Here is a 20,442-nt window from a genome sequence, read left to right as displayed (position 1 = left end):
AATTGCATTCAAAAGGTGTAACTTGTACATTATATTTATTCATTGCACACAGACTGATGCATTCAAATGTTTATTTCATTTAATTTTGATGATTTGAAGTGGCAACAAATGAAAATCCAAAATTCCGTGTGTCACAAAATTAGAATATTACTTAAGGCTAATACAAAAAAGGGATTTTTAGAAATGTTGGCCAACTGAAAAGTATGAAAATGAAAAATATGAGCATGTACAATACTCAATACTTGGTTGGAGCTCCTTTTGCCTCAATTACTGCGTTAATGCGGCGTGGCATGGAGTCGATGAGTTTCTGGCACTGCTCAGGTGTTATGAGAGCCCAGGTTGCTCTGATAGTGGCCTTCAACTCTTCTGCGTTTTTGGCTCTGGCATTCTGCATCTTCCTTTTCACAATACCCCACAGATTTTCTATGGGGCTAAGGTCAGGGGAGTTGGCGGGCCAATTTAGAACAGAAATACCATGGTCTGTAAACCCGGCACGGGTAGATTTTGCGCTGTGTGCAGGCGCCAAGTCCTGTTGGAACTTGAAATCTCCATCTCCATAGAGCAGGTCAGCAGCAGGAAGCATGAAGTGCTCTAAAACTTGCTGGTAGACGGCTGCGTTGACCCTGGATCTCAGGAAACAGAGTGGACCGACACCAGCAGATGACATGGCACCCCAAACCATCACCCAACCATGCAAATTTTGCATTTCCTTTGGAAATCGAGGTCCCAGAGTCTGGAGGAAGACAGGAGAGGCACAGGATCCACGTTGCCTGAAGTCTAGTGTAAAGTTTCCACCATCAGTGATGGTTTGGGGTGCCATGTCATCTGCTGGTGTCGGTCCACTCAGATGACAAATGAAAATCCAAAATTCCGTGTGTCACAAAATTAGAATATTACTTAAGGCTAATACAAAAAAGGGATTTTTAGAAATGTTGGCCAACTGAAAAGTATGAAAATGAAAAATATGAGCATGTACAATACTCAATACTTGGTTGGAGCTCCTTTTGCGTGTGTGTGTGTGTGTGTGTGTGTGTGTGTGTGTGTGTGTGTGTGTGTGTGTGTATATATATATATATATATATATATATATATATATATATATATATATATATAAAATAAATACTTGAATTTCAGTGTTCATTTATTTACACTTATACACACACATAACACTCATCTACTCATTGTTGAGTTAAGGGTTGAATTGTCCATCCTTGTTCTATTCTCTGTCACGATTTTTCTAACCATGCTGAACACCCTCTCTGATGATGCATTGCTGTGTGGCACGCACAAAAGTGCTTTCATCAAATGCACTAGATGGCAGTATTGTCCTGTTTAAGAGTGTCACAACATTGCTGTTTACGGCAGACGAACTGCTTTACGGTAGACGAAAACGTGACTGCTGTTGTTGTGTGTTGTTGCCACGCTGGGAGGACGTTAATGAAACTGCCTAACAATAAACCCACATAAGAAACCAAGAACTCGCCCTCCATCATTCTACAGTTATAACGTGATTGGGCAGGCACGCTGTTTATATTGTGGGAAAGCGGACTCGGGTCCGCATGGACCTAAGTCCTATATATATATGTAGCTAGAATTCACTGAAAGTCAAGTATTTATTTTATTTATATATATATATATATATATATATATATATATATATATATATATATATATATATATATATATATAAGAAATACTTGGATTTCAGTGAATTCTAGCTATAAATATACTCCTAACCCCGTCCCCCCGACCCCACCCACCCCAAATCTCCCGAATTTGGAGGTCTCAAGGTTGGCAAGTATGAGCTCCAGGCATGTTCTTGTTAGGATTTATATCGCAGCTGCTGATAGAAAAGAAAAACGTCTTTTTTTCTGTGTGCGGAAATGACTTTATTAATCCACCTTATTTGTTGTTTTGATTGAACTCTCATGTGATTGGTGATTGGCAGCTACTTCAAGAAGTTCCAGTACTGCGGGTACGCGCCGCACGTGCGCAGCTGCAAGCCCAACACGGACGGCATCTCCTCCTTCGAGGACCTGCTGGCCAACATCGTGCTGAGGGTCTTCGTCTGGGTGGTCTCGGCCACCACCTGCCTGGGCAACGTCTTCGTCATCTGCATGCGCTCGTACATCCGCTCGGAGAACAAGCTGCACGCCATGTGCATCATCTCCCTCTGCTGTGAGTCACAAACACATTGCAAACAAGTTGGCACAGGGGCATGTTTACCACTGTGTTACATGGCCTTTCCTTTTAACAACACTCAGTAAAGGTTTGGGAACTGAGGAGAGATTTTTTTAAGCTTTTCAGGTGGAATTCTTTCACATTCTTGCTTAATGTTAAGTTAAGTTGTTCAACAGTCTCCCTTCTCATATTTTAGCCTTCATATTGCACCACACATTTTCAATGTCTGGACTACAGGCAGGCCAGTCTAGTACCCGCACACTTTTACTATGAAGCCACACTGTTGTATCACGTGGCTTGACATTGTCTTGCTGAAATAAGCAGGGGCGTCCATGGTAACGTAGCTTGGATGCTCCAAAAGCTGTATGTACCTTTCAGCATTAATGGTGCCTTCACAGATGTGTAAGTTACCCATGTCTTGGCCACTAATACACCCCCATACCATCACACATGCTGCCTTTTACACTTTGCGCCTAGCACAATCCGGATGGTTCTTTTCCTCTTTGGTCCGGAGGACACAACGTCCACAGTTTCCAAACACAATTTGAAATGTGGACTCATCAAACCACAGAACACTTTTCCACTTTGCATCAGTCCATCTTAGATGAGCTCGGGTCCAGCAAAGCCGGCAGCGTTTCTTAGTGTTGTTGATAAATGGCTTTGGCTTTGCATAGGAGAGTTTTAACTTGCACTTACAGATGTAGCGACTAACTGTAATTACTGACAGTGGTTTTCTGAAGTGTTCCTGAGCCCATGTGGTGATATCCTTTACACACTGATGTCACTTTTTGATGCCTGGAGGGATCGAAGGTCTGTAATATCATGGCTTACGTGCAGTGATTTCTTTAGATTCTCTGAACCTTTTGATGATATTACAGAGTGTAGATGGTGAAATCCCTAAATTCCTTGCAATAGCTGCTTGAGAAATGTTGCTCTTAAACAATTTGCTCAGGCATTTGTTGACAAAGTGGTGACCCTCGCCCCATCCTTGTTTGTGAATGACTGAGCATTTCATGGAATCTACTTTTATAGCCAATCATGGCACCCACCTGTTCCCAATTAGCCTGTTCACCTGTGGGATGTTCCAAATAAGTCTTTGATGAGCATTCCTCAACTTTCTCAGTCTTTTTTGCCATTTGTGTCAGCTTTTTTGAAACATGCTGCAGACATCAAATTCCAAATGAGCTAATATTTGCAAAAAAATAACAAAGTTTTCTAGTTTGAACTTTAATATATTGTCTTTGCAGTCTATTCAATTGAATACAGTGTATACGTTGAAAATGATTTGCAAATAATTGTATTCTGTTTTTACAAACCCTGTTTCTATATCCATCCATCCATCCATCCATCCATCTTCTTCCGCTTATCCGAGGTCGGGTCGCGGGGGCAGCAGCCTAAGCAGGGAAGCCCAGACTCTCCTCTCCCCAGCCACTTGGTCCAGCTCCTCCCGGGGGATCCCGAGGCGTTCCCAGGCCAGCCGGGAGACATAGTCTTCCCAACGTGTCCTGGGTCTTCCCCGTGGCCTCCTACCTGTTGGACGTGCCCTAAACACCTCCCTAGGGAGGCGTTCGGGTGGCATCCTGACCAGATGCCCGAACCACCTCATCTGGCTCCTCTCCATGTGGAGGAGCAGCGGCTTTACTTTGAGCTCCTCCTGGATGACAGAGCTTCTCACCCTATCTCTAAGGGAGAGACCCGCCACCCGGTGGAGGAAACTCATTTCGGCCGCTTGTACCCGTGATCTTGTCCTTTCGGTCATAACCCAAAGCTCATGACCATAGGTGAGGATGGGAACGTAGATCGACCGGTAAATTGAGAGCTTTGCCTTCCGGCTCAGCTCCTTCTTCACCACGACAAATCAATAATAAATCTGCATCACTGCAGATGCTGCACCAATCCCCCTGTCGATCTCGCAATCCACTCTTCCCTCACTCGTGAACAAGACTTGGAGGTTCTTGAACTCCTCCACATGGGGCAAGATCTCCTCCCCAACCCGGAGATGGCACTCCACCCTTTTCCGGGCGAGAACCATGGACTCGGACTTGGAGGTGCTGATTCTCATCCCAGTCGCTTCACACTCAGCTGCGAACCGATCCAGTGAGAGCTGAAGATCCTGGCCAGATGAAGCCATCAGGACCACATCAGCTGCAAAAAGCAGAGACCTAATCCTGCAGCCACCAAACTGGATCCCCTTAATGCCTTGACTGTGCCTACAAATTCTGTCCATAAAGGTTATGAACAGAATGGGTGACAAAGGGCAGCCTTGGCGGAGTCCAACCCTCACTGGAAACGTGTCCGACTTACTGCCGGCAATGCGGACCAAGCTCTGACACTGATCATACAGGGAGCGGACTGCCACAATCAGACAATCCGTTACCCCATACTCTCTGAGCACTCCCCACAGGACTTCCCGAGGGACACGGTCGAATGCCTTCTCCAAGTCCACAAAGCACATGTAGACTGGTTGGGCAAACTCCCATGCACCCTCAAGGACCCTGCCGAGAGTATAGAGCTGGTCCACAGTTCCACGATAAGGATGAAAACCACACTGTTCCTCCTGAATCCGAGGTTGGACTATCCGGCGTAGCCTTCTCTCCAGTACACCTGAATTAACCTTACCGGGAAGGCTGAGGAGTGTGATCCCACGATAGTTGGAACACACCCTCCGGTTCCCCTATTTAAAGAGAGGAACCACCATCCCAGTCTGCCAATCCAGAGGTACCGCCCCCGATGTCCACGCGATGCTGCAGAGTCTTGTCAACCAAGACAGCCCCACAGCATCCAGAGCCTTAAGGAACTCCGGGCGGATCTCATCCACCCCCGGGGCCTTGCCACCGAGGAGCTTTTACCTCAGCAACCTCAGCCCCAGAAATAGGAGAGCCCACCACAGATTCCCCAGGCACTGTTTCCTCATAGGAAGACGTGTCGGTGGGATTGAGGAGGTCTTCGAAGTATTTTATGTCAGCAACACGCGACAAAGAAGTTGGGAAAGGTGGCAATAAATACTGATAAAGTTGAGGAATGCTCATGAAACACTTATTTGGAACATCCCATAGGTGTGCAGGCTAATTGGGAACAGGTGGGTGCCATGATTGGGTATAAAAACAGCTTCTCACGATACTGCGTCTGCGTATCCAACTCAAAGTCCTCCTGGTTAGAGTCTCTGTTGTCCCAGTTCTCCACAGGCCAATGGTAAAGCTTGACTGTCATCTTCCGGGAATGTAAACAATGAAACACCGGCTGTGTTATCTGGCCCAACAGTCAGGGGGTGCATTCTACGGCGGGGGTGCGTTATCCGGCACAACACCTGCCGCAATACACCGCTTCCCACCTACAGCTTTCTTCTTTGCTGTCTCCATTGTTCATTGAACAAATTGCAAAAGATTCACCAACACAGATGTCCAGAATACTGTGGAATTTTGCGATGAAAACAGACGACTTAATAGCTGGCCACCATGCTGTCCCAAAATGTCCTCTACAATCTGTGACGTCACGCGCTGACGTCATCATACCGAGACGTTTTCAGCAGGATATTCCGCGTGAAATTTAAAATTGCACTTTAGTTAACTAACCCGGTCGTATTGGCATGTGTTGCAATGTAAAGATGTCATCATTGATATATAAACTATCAGACTGCGTGGTCGGTAGTAGTGGCTTTCAGGAGGCCTTTAAAGCTCTACTATGCAAAGCGAAAGCCATTTACAACAACACCCAGAAACGTCGCCGGCTTCTCTGGGGCCGAGATCATCTAAGATGGACTCATGCAAAGTGGAAACGTGTTCTGTGGTCTGATGAGTCCACATTTCAAATTGTTTTTGGAAATATTCGACATCGTGTCTTTCGGACCAAAGGGGAAGCGAACCATCCAGACTGTTATCGACGCAAAGTTGAAAAGCCAGCATGTGTGATGGTATGGGGGTGTATTAGTGCCCAAGACATGGGTAACTTACACATCTGTGAAGGCACCATTAATGCTGAAAGGTACATACAGCTTTTGGAGCAACATATGTCGCCATCTAAGCACGGTCTTTTTCATGGACGCCCCTGCTTATTTCAGCAAGACAATGCCAAGCCACATGTTACATCAACCATAGTAACTAATAAGATGACCATAGTAACTAATTAGATGACCATAGTAACTAGTATATCATGCAAAAGTGCAGATTCCAAGCATGTAAAGACTTAGTATAGTTAAAGTCATTAAAAACATGAGTGCACATCATAATGGCAGCTACACTTTACATCTTAAAGTTGTAAAAAAATGATTTGGGAATGTCCGGCGGGCCAGATTGCAAAGCTTAACGGGCCACATGTGGCCCCCGGGCCTTAATTTGCCCAGGTCTGATCTATTCAGACTGAGATTTGAATAATTATCCCTAAAAGTGATTGAGACTGTGGTTACTGGACCTGAGTCTCCCATTGTGTTGTTATTTCTTATTCATGCCTACCTCCCAATGAACGCCCTGGTGGCATTTAGGCAGGATGATCTCATTTTACGGCTCACTCACTTCCGTGTCAACCTTTAGAAAGGAATTACTTGAATGTCATCTGCGGCTGTTTTTATTACCTTTTATTTTCAATCTCCAAATCATCATCAAATATAAAACTATTTGACGATGTGATTCGGAGGAGTCTTATTCGGCTCGCGGTCAAATCATCCAACATTGATTTTCCCCGCCTCAAATGCAGAGGTGAGTAGTCGTACTCCTACATTTACTTAGTACGTTTTTGAACATTTACTTTTACGAAAGCCAAAAGCAGTGAAGTTGTCACGTTGTGTAAATGGTAAATAAAAAGAGAATACAATCATTTGCAAATCCTTTTCGACCTATATTTAATTGAATAGACTGCAGAGACAAGATATTTAACGTTTGAACCGGAAGACTTTATTTTTTGCAAATATTAGCTCATTTGGAATTTGATGCTTGCAACATGTTTCAAAAAAGCTGGCAAAAAAAAAAGTGAGAAAGTTGAGGAATGCTCATCAAACACTTACAAACCCCGTTTCCATATGAGTTGGGAAATTGTGTTAGATGTAAATATAAACGGAATACAATGATTTGCAAATCCTTTTCAAGCCATATTCAGTTGAATATGCTACAAAGACAACATATTTGATGTTCAAACTCATAAACTTTATTTTTTTTTTGCAAATAATAATTAAGTTAGAATTTCATGGCTGCAACACGTGACAAAGTAGTTGGGAAAGGGCATGTTCACCACTGTGTTACATGGCCTTTCCTTTTAACAACACTCAGTAAAGGTTTGGGAACTGAGGAGACACATTTTTGAAGTGGAATTCTTTCCCATTCTTGCTTGATGTACAGCTTAAGTTGTTCAACAGTCCGGGGGTCTCCCTTCTGCTATTTTAGGCTTCACATTTTCAATGGGAGACAGGTCTGGACTACAGGCAGGCCAGTCTAGTACCCGCACTCTTTTACTATGAAGCCACGTTGATGTAACACGTGGCTTGGCATTGTCTTGCTGAAATAAGCAGGGGCGTCCATGATAACGTTGCTTGGATGGCAACATATGTTGCTCCAAAACCTGTATGTACCTTTCAGCATTAATGGTGCCTTCACAGATGTGTAAGTTACCCATGTCTTGGCCACTAATACACCCCCATACCATCACACATGCTGCCTTTTACACTTTGCGCCTATAACAATCTGGATGGTTCTTTTCCTCTTTGGTCCGTCTACAGTTTCCAAAAACAATTTGTAATGTGGACTCGTCAGACCTCAGAACACTTTTCCACTTTGTATCAGTCCATCTTAGATGAGCTCAGGCCCAGCGAAGCCGACGGCGTTTCTGGGTGTTGTTGATAAACGGTTTTCGCCTTGCATAGGAGAGTTTTAACTTGCACTTACAGATGTAGCGACCAACTGTAGTTACTGACAGTGGGTTTCTGAAGTGTTCCTGAGCCCATGTGGTGATATCCTTTACACACTGATGTGGCTTGTTGATGCAGTACAGTCTGAGGGATGGAAGGTCACGGGCTTAGCTGCTTACGTGCAGTGATTTCTCCAGATTCTCTGAACCCTTTGATGATATTACGGAGCGTAGATGGTGAAATCCCTAAATTCCTTGCAATAGCTGCTTGAGAAAGGTTTTTCTTAAACTGTTCAACAATTTGCTCACGCATTTGTTGACAAAGTGGTGACCCTCGCCCCATCCTTGTTTGTGAATGACTGAGCATTTCATGGAATCTACTTTTATACCCAATCATGGCACCCACCTGTTCCCAATTTGCCTGTTCACCTTTGGGATCTCACCATCTACGCTCCGTAATATCATCAAAAGGTTCAGAGAATCTGGAGAAATCACTGCATGTAAGCAGCATGCCGGTGACCTTCGATCCGCCAGGCGGTACTGTTGTGGAAATATCCGAATTTAAAGAGAATTTTTTTTAAAAGATGTATTTGATCATAATCAGATGGTACAAGGTTGGATTGGGTTGCCATGATTACAGACAACGTTCCTGGAGACGTTGGGTGATGCCATGCTTTTATGTCCTCAAGACAAAATCTTAGCGCTTTGTCTTAGCGTCTGGTCGACCAACTCTAATCTGAAATGCCTTTGTGTATTTTTGGTCTTGTCACCCCGTCCCGGGCAGAAGGGCAACACGGCCTTGCGGCTGGATCAAAAGAGACGTCGGAGACACTTTGCTGAACAAAAAGTTGCTTTATTACAAGCGAGCGCCATCATACAGGACTGCAGTTCCTGGAGGAGAAGAAAATGAGGCACTCCTAACTTGGAGGAGTCTTATATTCCTTCTTTCTCTGTCTGGGTGTGTGTTAATTCAGGAGGGTACAGCCTGGCCATGTAAGGAGATGTTCATGTGTAAGTGACCGGGAAACAACCTCTATATGTTGTAACTTAGAAGTTGACGTGAAGATAGACATGGAGTCTCTCCTCCAGGATAGAGTTATCACTTTTGCATTCCGAAGTCTGAATTTATGGCCTCTTCTCGTGGGAGAATGAACCCAGTCCACATGTGAATGTCCAACTAAGGCTCTTTAATTAACAAACCCCGTTTCCATATGAGTTGGGAAATTGTGTTAGATGTAAATATAAACGGAATACAATGATTTGCAAATCCTTTTCAAGCCATATTCAATTGAATGCACTACAAAGACAACATATTTGATGTTCAAACTCATAAACTTTTTTTTTTTTTGGCAAATAATAATTAAGTTAGAATTTCATGGCTGCAACACGTTCCAAAGTAGTTGGGAAAGGGCATGTTCACCACTGTGTTACATCACCTTTTCTTTTAACAACACGATTAGGAACTGAGGAAACTAATTGTTGAAGCTTTGAAAGTGGAATTTTTTCCCATTGTTGTTTTATGTAGAGCTTCAGTCGTTCAACAGCCCGGGGTCTCCGCTGTCGTATTTTACGCTTCATAATGCGCCGCACATTTTCGATGGGAGACAGGTCTGGACTGCAGGCGGGCCAGGAAAGTACCCGCACTCTTTTTTTACGAAGCCACACTGTTGTAACACGTGCTGAATGTGGCTTGGCATTGTCTTGCTGAAATAAGCAGGGGCGACCATGAAAAAGACGGCGCTTAGATGGCAGCATATGTTGTTCCAAAACCTGCATGTACCTTTCAGCATTAATGGTGCCTTCACAGATGTGTAAGTTACCCATGCCTTGGGCACTAATGCACCCCCATACCATCACACATGCTGCCTTTTGAACTTTGTGTCGATAACAGTCTGGATGGTTCGCTTCCCCTTTGGTCCGGATGACACAATGTCGAATATTTCCAAAAACAATTTGAAATGTGGACTCGTCAGACCACAGAACACTTTTCCACTTTGCATGAGTCCATCTTAGATGATCTCGGGCCCAGAGAAGCCGGCGGCGTTTCTGGATGTTGTTGATAAATGGCTTTCGTTTTGCATAGTAGAGCTTTAACTTGCACTTACAGATGTAGCGACCAACTGTATTTAGTGACAGTGGTTTTCTGAAGTGTTCCTGAGCCCATGTGGTGATATCCTTTAGAGATTGATGTCGGTTTTTGATACAGTGCCGTCTGAGGGATGGAAGGTCACGGTCATTCAATGTTGGTTTCCGGCCATGCCGCTTACGTGGAGTGATTTCTCCACATTCTCTGAACCTTTTGATGATATTATGGAGCGTAGATGTTGAAATCCCTACATTTCTTGCAATTGCACTTTGAGAAACGTTGTTCTTAAACTGTTTGACTATTTGCTCACGCAGTTGTGGACAAAGGGGTGTACCTCGCCCCATCCTTTCTTGTGAAAGACTGAGCATTTTTTGGGAAGCTGCTTTTATACCCAATCATGGCACCCACCTGTTCCCAATTAGCCTGCACACCTGTGGGATGTTCCAAATAAGTGTTTGATGAGCATTCCTCAACTTTATCAGTATTTATTGCCACCTTTCCCAACTTCTTTGTCACGTGTTGCTGCCATCAAATTCTAAAGTTAATGATTATTTGCAAAAAAAATTTTTTATCAGTTTGAACATCAAATATGTTGTCTTTGTAGCATATTCAATTGAATATGGCTTGAAAAGGATTTGCAAATCATTGTATTCCGTTTATATTTACATCTAACACAATTTCCCAACTCATATGGAAACAGGGTTTGTATTATAGACTCAACCATTATTTACTTAAACCTGGTGGTTCGCTTTTTTACAACTTGAATATAAACATTCACCATATGTTGAACATAATATGAGTCAATGAATTCACTTCAACATCACCCCCGTCTTCTCTCTTTTACCAATGACACCTGTACTGAACTCTAAATCCGTTGGCTTACCTTGAAAGCCCCATCTTCTCTCTTTTACCTGTACTGAAATTTAAATACCTTAAAAGCTTTGCATGACATTAATCTCCTTTGTTTCCTCCCTCTAGTTAAGATTTTAATACCGTCTTTCAACAACGCCATTATGCTGAAGCGAGCAAATGAAGCATGTGCCGAGTCTTATTTCGGGTGACGGTCTCTTTTTTTCTTTGAGATCAAGTCACTCACAAAAAAGATAAGCACCGTATTTTCCAGACAATAAAGTCCTTTCATTTTCTCAAAACTCAACAGTGCGCCTAATGTAAGGAATTATTTTTGGTTGTGCTTACCGACCTCGAAGCTATTTTATTTGGTACATAGTGAAATGATAAGTGTCACCAGTAGATGGCAGTCAAACATAAGAGATATGTGTAGACTGCAATATGATGGCAGTCACACGTAAGATATATGTGTAGACTGCAATATGAGTCAAGTAAACAACACCAACATTGTATATGTTCCATTGAAAATATAGAACATTACACACGGCGCTCAATAATCTATCAAAATGTTTTAGTAGGACTTTGGTAAGCTATGAAGCCACACCGCTTGATGGATTGTACTGTGCTTCAACATAGGAGTATTATAGACTTAGACTTAGACTTCCTTTTTATTGTCATTCAAATTTGAACTTTACAGCACAGATAAGAACGAAATTTCGTTACATAAGCTCATGGTAGTGCAGGATAAAAAAGCAATAATGTGCATATATAAATAAATAAATATATATAAATATATATAAATAAATAAATAGGTTACTGTACAGATAAATATATTGCACTTTTTCACATGCGTCCACGTTTATGGATGTATGTTATATTGTCTTTTTTATTCCAGTCAGTTGATCCATTTTGGGGGGAGTTGAGGGGATCATTTAATTATGATGCGTTCAAGAGTCTTACAGCCTGAGGGAAGAAGCTGTTACAGAACCTGGAGGTTCTGCTTCGGAGGCTGCGGAAACTCTTTCTAGAGTCCAGCAGTGAAAACAGTCCTTGGTGGGGGTGGGAGGAGTCTTTGCAGATTTTCTGAGCCCTGGTCAGGCAGCGGCTTTTTGCGATCTCCTGGATAGGAGGAAGAGGAGTCCTGATGATCTTTTCCGCCGTCCTCACCACTCTCTGGAGAGACTTCCAGTCTGAGGCATTGCAGGCTCCAGTCCAGACAGAGATGTTGGTCAGCAGGCTCTCTATAGTGCCTCTGTAGAATGTGCTGAGAGAGCTATGCTCTTTTCATCCCACGCAAAAAGTGCATGCGCTGCTGAGCTCTTTTTACAAGAGCTCCGGTGTGTAGGGACCAGGTTATATTGTCAGTTATCTGCACCCCCCAGGAACTTGGTGCTGCTTACAATCTCCACCGCTGTGCCGTTGATGTAGAGTGGAGTGTGGCTGGACTGGTGCTTCCTGAAGTCAACGATGATCTCCTTGGTCTTGTTGACGTTCAGGACCAGGTTGTTCGTTCCGCACCATTCAACCAGATGTTTCACCTCCTCCCTGTAGTCCATGTGGTTGTTGTCACGGATGAGGCCCACTACTGTCGTGTACTTCACTATGTGGTTAGTAGTGGACCTGGCGCAGCAGTCATGAGTCATCAACGTGAACAGCAGTGGACTCAGGACGCAGCCCTGGGGGGAGCCGGTGCTCAGGGAGATGGCACTGGAGGTGTTGTTGCCCACTCTCACAGATTGGGGTCTGTCTGTGAGGAAGTCAAGCAGCCAGTTGCAAAGGGGGGTACTGAATCCAAGGTTTGCTCACCAAGTGCTGCGGGATGATGGTGTTGAATGCTTAGCTGAAGTCCAGGAACAACATCCGCACGTGTGTGTCCTTTCCTTCCAGATGTTCTAAGCTCAGGTGGAGTGCAGAGGAGATGGTGTCCTCTGTGGAGCGGTTAGGGTGATAAGCAAACTGGTATGGGTCAAATGTGGGAGGAAGTCTGGAGACAATATATTCCTTTACCAGCCTCTCCAAGCACTTTATTATGATAATGGGTGAGTGCAACAGGGTGGTAATCATTGAGGGAGGAGATTGTGGGGGTTTTTGGCACTGGAATGATTGTGGCCGTCTTAAAACATGATGGTACCACAGCCTGGGTCAGCGAGATGCTGAAGATGTCTGTGAGAACCCCAGCCAGCTGTTCTGCACATCCCTTAAGCACCTTGCCCGTAATGTCATCAGGTCCCGGTGCTTTCCGGGGGTTCACTCTCCTCAGGGTTTTCCGGACATCCACTATATCCAGGTTGAGCGGCTGCTCATCAGGGCGAGGGATGGATTTTCTCGCCGGAGTGCTGTTAAGTGCTTCAAACCTTGCAAAGTAGTTGTTAAGGTCATCTAGGAAGCTGATACTGTTGTCACAGGGACAGGGGGCAGCTTTATAGTCCGTGATGACCTGTATGCCCTGCCACATTTGTCTACTGGGTGTAGGGTTTTCGAAGAAGTCCTGCACTTTCTGACTGTGAGCACGCTTTGCAACCTTAATGGCACGGTTCAGGTTAGCTCTGGCAGATTTAATGCCACCATGTTGCCAGACTTGAAAGCCTTGTTCCGAGCCTTTAGCATTGCACGTACCTCACTGTTCATCCAGGGTTTCTCACTGGCCCGTGTGGGGATGTTCTTGATCACACTGACATCCTCCATGCACTTCTGAATGTATGCGGACACAGACTCTGCGTACTCCTCCACACATGTGTGGTGATTTTTGGTGGCGGCTGATTTAAACATGTCCCAGTCTATGGTTTCGAAGCAGTCTTGTAATGCTGACATTGCTCCCTCTGGCCAGGTCCTCACCTGCTTCACTGTAGCTTGCTTCCTGATCAGCAGGGGCTTGTATGCAGGAAGTAGCATCACAGATAGATGGTCTGAGGAGCCGAGGTGGGGGCGTGGTGCAGTTTTATACGCCTGTTTAATATTACTATACACCAAGTCCAGCTTGCTTCCACCCCTGGTTGCAAAATTCAAATATTGATGGAAATGAGGGAAAACTGTTTTCATGTTAGCTTGGTTAAAATCCCCTGCCACGATGAAAACTCCCTCTGGATGTGTAGTTTGCAGTTCATTGATGGAGCAGTACAAAGCATTCAAAGCTTCTTTGGTGTTATCACTGGGGGGAATGTACACTGCTGTGAAGATCATAGCACTGAATTCCCTGTGTAAACAAAATGGCCTGCATTTTATAGTTAATAGTTCAACATCAGGAGAGCAGTGACGTGATACTATCTTCCCATTGTTGCACCAGTTATTGTTGACGTATATACAAACACCACCGCCTCGGGATTTACCAGTGAGAGATTTGCTCCTGTCCGACCGAAACATAGTTAGCCCCTCGATGCTAACTGCCTCGTCCGGAACGGATGGTTTCAACCACGTTTCTGTGAGAAATATGGCGCAGCAGTCTCCCGTCTTGCGTCTTGCATTCAAATCCAGCTTCAAGTAGTCCAGTTTGTTCTCCAGGGAGCGGACATTTGAAAGCAGGATGGAAGGAAGCGGCGTTCTGTGGGGGTTAGCCTTTAGCTTTGTTGTTAGCCCCGCTCGGCATCCCCGCTTCTGCTTCCGATCACACCGCTTACGTGTCTTCCGTTGACGGTCCCCGCTGGTACTTGACTCCGCTGCGTCAAAGGCCGCTGGATGTATTCCCATGCTAGCGAGGAGGTCCAACGTACACGCATCTTTCAGTCCAAACCGGCCCGATCCATCCACATCCAGAATTGTCTGGAGGTCGTATGTGACCACGGAGTGTCCACGCTGTAAGCCGGCCATGAAATTTAAATAATTGTCCGGTATTTTTGCCAAATTGTTCTATTTCTACCATGAGCGTCTGCAAGCCGCAGCCCGAGGTAAGACATATTATTTGGCGTTTTTTGCTATATTGAACAAAATAAAGTTTTCTCACCTTCTGGTACCTGCTGATCTGTATTTGGGATCTGCATAAGTCCTGAAAATGTGCGCTTGTCCGCCTTGGTAGTCCGTGCCAACACTGTAGTCGATAAGCTTCTTCTTTTTCTCTATCTTCTTGTTATGGGACATAAATCCTCCACTGTTGCCATTTCTAATATAAAGTAGTGTAAAGTTCTTACTTATATCTGTCAGTAAACTCACCATGAAAGCACTAAAACATACCGGTGTGGTGAGTTTACATTATTCACCCAAGGAACTTTAATTCAAAAACAACACTTGAAAAATGTCATCGCCGATGCCCATCTCAACTTTACCTTGGAGAAGCAATGTTAGCTGACGTTGTCTGTGTGCTAACAGCACAATGCATAAAAGTATGTTCTAGGCACTTTAGGTATTTTAATATGTAAAAATGTGTGCCATGTTGGAATACAACTACTGGAAGTACACAATGGAAGACATGTTGATGTAACCTGCTCGGTTCAGTACCTGCTTTTCTGTTCCGCCCGGGACTAGAACCTGGGCCGTCCGGCATGGGAGACAACATTCTAGCTACAGAACTAAAAGCCCGAGCTATCAACCCAATAGCCAGCAGTGCTCTTGGGGTTGGAAGGGAATGAGGTTTACCAACATGCTGAAGTGTGATTCTGGTCTTGCCGCCCCCTCAGAGGGACGATGCGACTGCGTAGAGACGTTGGAGACGCTTTGCTGAACCAAAAGTTGCTTTATTACAAGCGAGCATCATTTAAACATGTCTGCAGTACCCGGAGGAATCTAAGCCAAACCATCAATTTATATATTCCTTCTTCCTGTCTGTGTGTGTGTGTGCTAAGTCAGGAGAGCACATCCTAACCATAATAGGAGATGTCAGTGTGTAAGGGTCTGGAAAACAACTGCTTTGAGTCATAACTTAAATGTTGGCGTTGAGCTAGACAGGTGTACTCTTCTCAAGGATAGGGCTATCACTGTCTGTTTTGGACTCCTTGAGTTCCTGTTTGTGACACCTGAGTTTGGTTTGGTTGCCATGGCTGCTTATTGTTTTCACCTGCCTCTGGTGTTCGGGACGCTCACCTGTCTCTAATCAGAGGCATTATTTAAGCCTGCCTTTGCCAGTCAGTCGGCCTGGTGTCATTGGTCGCTTCATGCCTTGTATACGTAAGTCTTGTTTATTTCACGCCACAGTTTTGTGAGGTTCCATGTCCATAGTTCCATGTTTCCTGCGCTAAATTTTTGCCTTAGCTTCTGCGTGCTATAGGAACGCTTGCCTTTGTTTTGTAAGTTGGATGATTTATCAAGATTAAATCATGTTCCTACCTGCAAGTCCTGTTCTGAGTCATCCGTTTGCATCCTGGGAGGACATACTTGCCAACCCTCCCGGATTTTCCGGGAGACTCCCGAAATTCAGCGCCTCTCCCGAAAACCTCCAGGGACAAATTTTCTCCCGAAAATCTCCCAAAATTCAGGCGGAGCTGGAGGCCACGCCCCCTCCAGCTCAATGCGGACCTGAGTGACGTGTTGACAGCCTGTTCACACGTCCGTTTTCCCACAATATAAACAGCTAATGATGGAGGGCGAGTTTTTGGTTTCTTATGTGGGTTTATTGTTAGGCAGTTTCTTAACGTCCTCCCAGCGCGGTAACAACACACAACAACAGCAGTCAAGTTTTCGTCTACCGTAAAGCAGTTCGTCTGCCGTAAACAGCAATGTTGTGACACTTTAAAACAGGACAATACTGCCATCTACTGTACATGCATATGTGACCCACCCATAATGTGTCACATTTTTGTGTTGATTTATTTATTTTATTTTGTGGTTTGAATTCGTTTTTGGAGCTGTCATTACACATTTATCAGTATTCACATTGGTCAGTAGGGGGCAGTAGGGCGTTTTTTCCCAATTGAATGCTATCACCTGCAGACCGGAAGTGTCTTGTCATTCTGATGAGAGCGACCAGTCTGTGAACAATTGAAACGTCCTGTGTGCTTTTTCCTCCTGTATAACAGGTTAGTTTTGGTGAATCAACTCACTGAATAATATCCATGTGATCTTTATAAGTATAAGTACACATTCTGATGGTGGAGCCTAACTCTAAAGTGTTTGTGAGTTGTAGTTTGTATTTGTGAATGAATCCAGTGTACAGCTGCAGTAATCAATACAAAATGGCGACGTGAGTGCGCAATGTTTATATAGGAACTTCTGATCCTAATTCAGACTCCCAAATTAGAGCTCCCGTTTTCTTATTGATTTTATAATGTATATTTGTATAATGTGTGTGTTCTGAAATAGTGACAGAGAATAGAACAAGGATGGACAATTCAACCCTTAACTCAACAATGAGTAGATGAGTGTTATGTGTGTGTATATGTGTAAATAAATGAACACTTAAATTCAAGTATTTATTTTATTTACATATATATATATATATATATATATATATATATATATATATATATATATATATATATATATATATATATATATATATATAGCTAGAATTCACTGAAAGTCAAGTATTTCTGATATATATATATATATATATCTTAACCACGCCCCCAACCACGCCCCCCCACCCCCACCCCCCACCTCCCGAAATTGGAGGTCTCAAGGTTGGCAAGTATGTGGGAGGACGAACTGCGCAGTAAGCTGCAACCCCGACGTGACAATCACTTTTGTATTCTGAAGTCCCAATTAGAGCCTCTTTCCTACGAGAAGTGATCCAACCCACCTGCGAATGTCAAACTAAGGGGCTTATTATGTGCTCAAACAGAAATACCAATATTTACTTAAACTTGAAGGTTTGTTTTCTCCGAGATGAATATGAACATTCACCGTATGTAGAACATAATGAGTTCATTAATACACTTCAATACACATGAACATGTTTTGTTATTTTTGTCATTTCTGTGGTGTCCATTTAAAAAAAAAACCTGACATCGTGCTTTTATTTTTGCCTAAACCAGGAAGTGTATTGTTATCTAGCTAAGACAATGGTACTCTACAGCAGTGGTTCTCAACCTTTTTTCAGTGATGTACCCCCTGTGAACAGTTTTTTAATTCAAGTACCCCCTAATCAGAGCAAAGCATTTTTGGTTGAAAAAAAGAGATAAAGAAGTAAAATACAGCACTATGTCATCAGTTTCTGATTTATTAAATTGTATAACAGTGCAAAATATTGCTCATTTGTAGTGGTCTTTTTTGAACTATTTGGAAAAAAAGATATAAAAATAACTAAAAACTTGTTGAAAAATAAACAAGTGATTCAATTATAAATTAAAGCTGCAAGCAGCGATGGACGGGACCGACTTTGACGGCACATAAAATCCAAACTGGAGCAGTAATTAAAACTCTTTGGTCAACTTTTAATCAGAAAGGTTCAATCTCTCTCCTGTGCTAGTTTGAAGCCGACACGACAAACGCGCTCAGAAGAGATAATGTCTGAAAAAAGGTGACCGATTTTTACGAAACTTTTGTTTTGAAGGGGGAATTGCAAACTTCCTGTTGATTTTTGCTGGGGGTTGTCAATTTATGAAATGTAGGTCTAAGTGAGACCTACATAGATAGGGGTTTCGTGTCTTTAAGACATTCCTACTGGAAGTTAGAGGCAGTACAGTTACAGGGGCGGTATAGCTCGGTTGGTAGAGTGGCCGTGCCATCAACCTGAGGGTTGCAGGTTCGATCCCCGCTTCTGCCATCCTAGTCACTGCCGTTGTGTCCTTGGGCAAGACACTTTACCCACCTGCTCCCAGTGCCACCCACACTGGTTTAAAATGTAACTTAGGTATTGGGTTTTCACTATGTAAAGCGCTTTGAGTCACTAGAGAAAAGCGCTATATAAATATAATTCACTTCACAATTCACTTCAGTTTTGTCTTGAGTTTTCTTCCTAGGAGCAGTTGTGTCTGTGCTTTCTTCCTAGGGGGTGCTAGAGCGCAATTTTGAGTTTTGGAGTTGGTTTTTTTTATTAGATCACAGTTTTTGCCAGTCCTGATGTGTGTGTCCAGTTTGGTGAGTTTTGAAGCATGTTAAGGGGGTCAAATTACAGCTCAAAGAGGCAAAAGTGACTGTTTTTACAAAACCTTTGTTTTGAAGGGGGAATTGCCAACTTCCTGTTGATTTTTGCTGAAGGATGTCAATGTATGAAATCTAGGTCTAAGTCAGACCTGCATAGAGGTTTTTGTTTCATTCCTAACAGAAGTTACAAGCAGTTGTGTCTGTTTTTTATCCCTAAGGGGCGCTAGAGCGCAATTTTGAATTTTGGGGTTTGGTTTTTTTATTAGATGGCAATTTTCGCCAGTCCTGATGTGTGTGTCAAATATGGTGAGTTTTGAAGCATGTTAAGGAGGTCAAATTACAGCTCAAAGAGGCGGCGGAATAATAATAATAAAACCTTACAATTTCAATAGGGTCCTCTGTCCCAAAGGGACATTGCGGTCCCTAATTAAAGTTGCAAGCAGCGATGGACGGGATCGACTTTTACGGCACATAAAATCCAAACCGGAGCAGTAATTAAAACTCTTTGTTCAACTTTTAATCAGAAAGGTTCAATCTCTCTCCTGTGCTAGTTTGAAGCCGACACGACAAACGCGCTCAGAGGAGATAATGTCTGACAAAAGGTGACCGATTTTTACAAAACTTTTGTTTTGAAGGGGGAATTGCAAACTTCCTGTTGATTTTTGCTGGGGGTTGTCAATTTATGAAATGTAGGTCTAAGTGAGCCCTACATAGAGGTTTTTGTTTTATGTCTTTAGACATTCCTACTGGAAGTTACAGGCAGTTTTGTCTGTTTTTTATCCCTAAGGGGCGCTAGAGCGCAATTTTGAATTTTGGGGTTTGGTTTTTTTATTAGATGGCAATTTTCGCCAGTCCTGATGTCAAATATGGTGAGTTTTGAAGCATGTTAAGGGGGTCAAATTACAGCTCAAAGAGACGGCGGAATAATAATAATAATAAAACCTTACAATTTCAATAGGGACCGCAATGTACCCCCATTTGAGAACCACTGCTCTACAGTACTCATCCTCCTCCTTCCTTGTAGGTGCAGACGGGCTGATGGGAATCTACCTCTTCATGATCGGCGCGTACGACCTAAAGTTCCGCGGCGAGTACAACCGCCACGCCCAGGCCTGGATGGACAGCAGTCAGTGTCAGGTGATCGGCTCCCTGGCCATGCTGTCCACAGAGGTGTCGGTCCTGCTGCTCACCTACCTCACGTTGGAGAAGTACATCTGCATCGTCTACCCTTTCCGATACTTGACGCCGGGTTGGCGGCGCACGGTCACCATCCTGCTGGGGATTTGGGTGTTCGGGTTCGTGGTGGCCTTCTTGCCGCTGGTGAGCAAGGGGCTGTTTCGAAACTTCTACGGGACCAACGGCGTTTGCTTCCCGCTGCACTCGGAGCAGCCCGAGACGGCGTGGGCTCACGTCTACTCCATCGTCATTTTCCTGGGTGAGCATCATCATCATCCGCGACCTGTTGTTTCACTCCCGAGCTATGATGGCGTCTCTTTGCAGGCCTGAACCTGGTGGCCTTCTTGATCATCGTCCTCTCCTATGCA

The 20,442-nt window shown here is 43.9% G+C and overlaps 1 protein-coding gene across 1 annotated transcript in view; it reads left to right on the top strand.

The window, feature by feature from the left end:
* rxfp1 (relaxin family peptide receptor 1) overlaps positions 1–20,442 on the top strand; it is a 141,386-nt gene that overhangs the window by 116,249 nt on the left and 4,695 nt on the right. Inside the window, exons 15-17 of the mRNA XM_061973957.1 lie at positions 1,949–2,178; positions 19,923–20,333; positions 20,399–20,442. The exon at positions 20,399–20,442 is cut by the window's right edge and continues 175 nt beyond it. Coding sequence (XP_061829941.1) covers positions 1,949–2,178; positions 19,923–20,333; positions 20,399–20,442 — 685 coding nt within the window. The remainder of the gene's footprint in view (positions 1–1,948; positions 2,179–19,922; positions 20,334–20,398) is intronic.

Source organism: Nerophis lumbriciformis, linkage group LG22 (assembly GCF_033978685.3).
Source record: "Nerophis lumbriciformis linkage group LG22, RoL_Nlum_v2.1, whole genome shotgun sequence".
Classification (NCBI taxonomy): Eukaryota; Metazoa; Chordata; class Actinopteri; order Syngnathiformes; family Syngnathidae; genus Nerophis; species Nerophis lumbriciformis.
Note: the sequence above shows the minus strand (reverse complement) of the source record. Positions and strands in the feature narration are given on the sequence as shown.